General features: G+C 37.5%; 1 protein-coding gene across 1 annotated transcript in view; it reads left to right on the forward strand.

Moving 5' to 3' along the window:
- Window positions 1-4,993, forward strand: part of LOC105362837 (uncharacterized) — a 10,152-nt gene that overhangs the window by 4,001 nt on the left and 1,158 nt on the right. Inside the window, exons 4-5 of the mRNA XM_011500337.1 lie at window positions 652-1,033; window positions 3,564-3,717. Coding sequence (XP_011498639.1) covers window positions 652-1,033; window positions 3,564-3,717 — 536 coding nt within the window. The remainder of the gene's footprint in view (window positions 1-651; window positions 1,034-3,563; window positions 3,718-4,993) is intronic.

Here is a 4,993-nt window from a genome sequence, read left to right on the forward strand (position 1 = left end):
AATAAAAGTGTGTGTGTGTGTGTGTGTGTGTATATATATATATATATATATATATATATATATATATATATATATATATATATCTATCTCTCTGTCTGTCTGTCTGTCTGTCTGTCTGTATGTACGTACGTACGTATTTATGAGTGTGTACGTGCGCGTATACGTATATATATATATATATATATATATATATATTCATACGTACGCATATGCATATGCAAGTATGCATGTATGTATGAGCGTGTGAGTGCGCGGATGTGCGTGTGCGTGCGCGGGCGTGTGTATGCATATACGCGCTCGCGCGCGCGTTTGTATATAAAGACATATATACTGGCAGTGAATATTATTTTGCTTACTCGTAAGCCGCTTTTGAAAATTACCATTAAAAGAAAGTAGCCATAGGTACGCGTCGTTGGCTACTAACAAGCGAACGGAGCAACGTCGGAGTGCGAAGCCCGTTTTCTAAGAAATGTATGAACGAGTACTCGAGAATAAAGCAGGACAGCCCCCTCCCGCCCCAAACCCACCCAAGCCCGAGCGCACTATCCGCCGCATTGATCGTAATCTATTATTCTGTGTTCTGTGTGTGTTCATAAATGTCGATAACCCTCGGGAACACACGTTATACACCGTGCGTGCGTGAACCCGAAGGCAACCGGTGGTGAGCCGATCGCAGGACGAAGCATCCCAGTGCAGCAGCCGAAGCAACAAAAACAGCACCCTCTCGACGTCGACCGCGTCATCGGGCATGCAGACGACGACGACGAGCGCGAGCCAGTGTAGGAAGCCGGTCGCGAGGCTTCAACCCGAGGCCGTCCTCTATCCCTGTCCTGGTCAGCAGGACCCGCTGCAGGACTCGAGGCTCATGTGGGCGACCCTGACGCCCCGCGGCACCACGCGCCACTACCTCGAGGAGCACACGTACGAGAGCGTCGAGCAGCAGGAGCACCTGGAGCAGCAGCAACCGCAACAACAGCACCAACGTCGTCAACCTTCCTACTCCGAGAGTCCGAGTGAACATGTAAACCTCAAGGCAATTCCAACAATTTATTTGTCACTCTACATGGACGCCGACTTTAGTCTCCGTCATTCGCAACACGGACGTCTTTTCACACCTTTCGTCTATTCTATTCCCCATTACGCTATTATCACTGTTCAGCTCTCTTTCGCTCTGACTGTCTAACCTCCCAATCTCTTTAACTTTCTTTCACTCTTACTCTCACTCTCAGTCTTTTTAACACGAGAGAGCGAGATAGAGAGAGAGAGAGAGAGAGAGAGAGAGAAGAGAGAGAAGAGAGAGAAGAGAGAGAAGAGGGAGAAGAGGGAGAAGAGGGAGAAGAGAGAGATGAGAGAGAGAGAAGAGAGAGAAGAGAGAGATAAGAGAGAGATAAGAGAGAGAAGAGAGAGAGAGAGACAGAGAAAGAGAGAGAAAGAGAGACATAAAATACACTAACACGTACACGTACAACTCCCACCTCCACCGCCCCCCCCACCACCCCGACCACCCCAGCCACTCCACCGGGCCCTGTTCACTTTCTTACTTTCTGTCGCACGCGATTGTGGGCCCGACAACGCATCTCCCTAGTGCATTTCGCATACGTAATCGACGACTATTGTACGAGCGCACAACACGAGCTTACACGTAAATTTCACCTATCGATTTTCGCCCGATCCGTAGTCTTGCTGCGGTATACTGATCTCGGCTGCTTCATTATTAACTCTTGTCCAGCCCTTTCATTTTTGGCAAATTAAGTGCGTCACTTTTTACAATGGCCCTTTATTAGTTTCTCTAGTTGTAAAATGAAGGAGCAAATTTTCACAACTACTTCGTCCTGGCCGCGCTTACGCTGCTTAATTTTTTTCGACTTTTTTTATTAGCTAAACTGCAATGTATTTTTGATGTATTATATATATTGTTGTTGCTTGTATGAAAAAAATGTGCCATTTTAATCGTCGGTGGCAGTTTGAGTTGCATATGCTAATGAATGCAATTAAGTGATAATACGATTAGATAGACTTCGCGTTATGCTATTTCAAATTCATTTAACTTTGTGAATAATTATTAAAAAATTCGTATTTTAAAAATAATAAATTACTCTTGATAATCTTGAGGTTTACTTTGGACAAAATATTGAATTAAATTTTTTTTCATTTTTTTAATCGAACATTCTCTGAAAAGCATATTTTTAATATACATACATACACAAGCACGCGCACACGCACGCGCACACGCACGCGCACACGCACGCGCACACGCACACTTAAAAAATACATGGGTATATTTATATAGGCACGCATACACACACAAAGTATAAATATACTTATGCATATACATATATGTATGGTAATATGAAATTCTATTTGCCTTTGCCAAAATACCTATGATATTTTCTAACAGGAAAGCTTTTTTCATCATCGTATGCACCATAAATGTTGAAACGATTAAATTTGAATATATTGTTAAGAATTAAATTTTATGAAATATGCTGATGCGGTAACATTGAAAATCAGCCAAAAACCAATTTTTCTCTCAAAAATTATCTACATTTGTTTGGCGAATCTAGGAGATAAATTTTAATAGGCTATAATGTCAAATTAATATTATCGATTCATCCAAAGCATAACTCTATCCATGATCTAGTTAAATCTTATTCTTTTCTCTTCCTTTTCTTTCTTTCTCTCTTACTCCTCTTTCTCTCTTTCTCTCTTTCTCTCTTTCTTTCTTTCATTTTTTTCTTTTTTCATTCAACAATAAAGATAAAAAATGTATTATAATTTCCATTTACTTCGCCGTGTATATTCCTGCGGAGAGAAAGCTTACACTTTCGTTGTAGCACTATACGTGTTAAATATCCAAAGCATTGTATGCTAATATTTAATTATGCATGTATAATTATATGTCTTACCAAATTACTAGGTCACCATTGTGATAATACTTTTATGTGCACTGTTTTTCGAAACGGTCATGTTGTTTTCAGTATTTTTTGCTAGATATTGGTTATTTTTGTGCTGTATTTTATCTGAAAGACAAAAAGCTTACAATTGAATTAGTCATCGTTAAGTTATATAGTATTGTATTGCGAATGTGAAATATGTATAATTGTAAATCGATTGTGTAATTGCACTTTTTAGTTTAATTAAAAAAATTAATTCTATTTAAAAGTTATTTACGATTGTATATATATATATATATATATATATATATATATATATATATATATATATATATATATATATATATTATATAAAGCTCTATTTCGCTTTAATATTTCAAGTCTTTTAAATCTCAGTCCTTATTCAATTATTTCATTTGAGGGTGATATTTTATTAAATATGTTTATGAATGTATACATCGTATTACTTTGAGAAATGTCATTCGCGCCAAAGCAATTAAATTGTTTCCTTGATAATCGAATCGCGATTTCCAAAAATAATGAAAAATAGAAAGTGCCGCGCTTTGCCATGCATGTCGTTGTTATCCAATTATAATATTCAATAAAACGATAATTAATAAACACTACCACTTTAGATGTACGATTTTAAATAAAATAATCATTTTGCAGACTTATAGCCAACCGTCTGTACCATCTTCTATTCTGACTCGTTCGAAGGATGAAAAAGCCTTTGATAACACTGCGTTCGTCGATTACGAGGAGCCGCTATCGATAAAAAATGAGTATTATCAACTGGAGGATGTTTTGGAACCCTGTGATCCAAGTAAATATTATCGCTTTAAAAATTCATGATCATCGATAAATTTGCAATAACCGTAGCCAGTTAATTGGACTGAGGTGGCATAGAATATATTCTTTTCAAATTTATCGATAATTATAATGATTATTTAACGTAACAATCACGGACAATCGCCAATTATGTATTTGTCTTTGATAATACAATTTTCATTTGGTTTATTCTTTCAATTTTATGGTTGCAATGAAAGCTCTTTTATACTTTACTCGTTACTCCACTAAATTATCTAAAAATTGATTCTTTCTTATTTATGTCTATTTATTTATTTTTTTCTTCGTAATAAATGCGCAATCCACATTTTCAGTTTAAAATGACAATAATAATATTGAATACCGTAAAATTAATAATTATATAGCTTGAACAACGTATCATTACATACAGATGTAAATAACGATAAAGTAATTTAAAAATCTATTGAATTAGAGGGATATTTTCAAGCGTCGTCAAGTATGAATGTTTGTAATGTTTGAATAGAAAATATTTTTAAAAGGATGTTTTATCGCTGATAATGAATGATCATATTATCGCATTATTTCAGTCACCTATCTACTTACGGAAATGAAATACAAGTTGTGTGTGTGTGTGTGTGTGTGTGTGTGTGTGCGCGCGCGCGCGCGCGCGTGTGTGAGAGAGAGAGAGTGAGAGACGCGTACAAGTATAGAGTTGTTCGAGTAATCGACTTTTAAGATTTCTTCAAGCCCGTAACATCAATCGAAGCAGTTTTCACGGATGCACACACGACGACGATCAATTATCGAATTACAGCGATAATAACTTTAAACGTCATTTTTACGTAATTATGATATTTTATCATTATATTGCAATGTAACAATTTGGTGAGCATAAATCAATAGAGTGGCAGTTGGTGTAATATAATTGGCAATGCTCAAAGGCTTTTCACAGCTAAAGGGAATTAATTTTAAGATGTAATATTTTTTCAATAGCTCTAAGGAAATGGGAATAGGCGTTACAAGGAAATTACGGCGCGCTAGCGAGGCTTTTCTCGATCAACATTGTTACAAAGCTTCGACGTAATGAACGTGACGTTCGTGCTCACGACACTCGCAACTAGAATCGTGCGGCTGACGCTTACTAGCAGGTCAACGAGGCACGAATTAACTTCCTCCCTCAATATGACTAATAAAAAGATACGGGAGTCGGTCTTTGCGCTACATTTGCCGTTAGATTTCCCGCACAATCGGACGGCACGGTGCAGGCTCCCCCCCCCCCTCCCACCCCCTCC

Source organism: Ceratosolen solmsi, unplaced genomic scaffold (assembly GCF_000503995.2).
Source record: "Ceratosolen solmsi marchali unplaced genomic scaffold, CerSol_1.0 scaffold56, whole genome shotgun sequence".
Classification (NCBI taxonomy): Eukaryota; Metazoa; Arthropoda; class Insecta; order Hymenoptera; family Agaonidae; genus Ceratosolen; species Ceratosolen solmsi.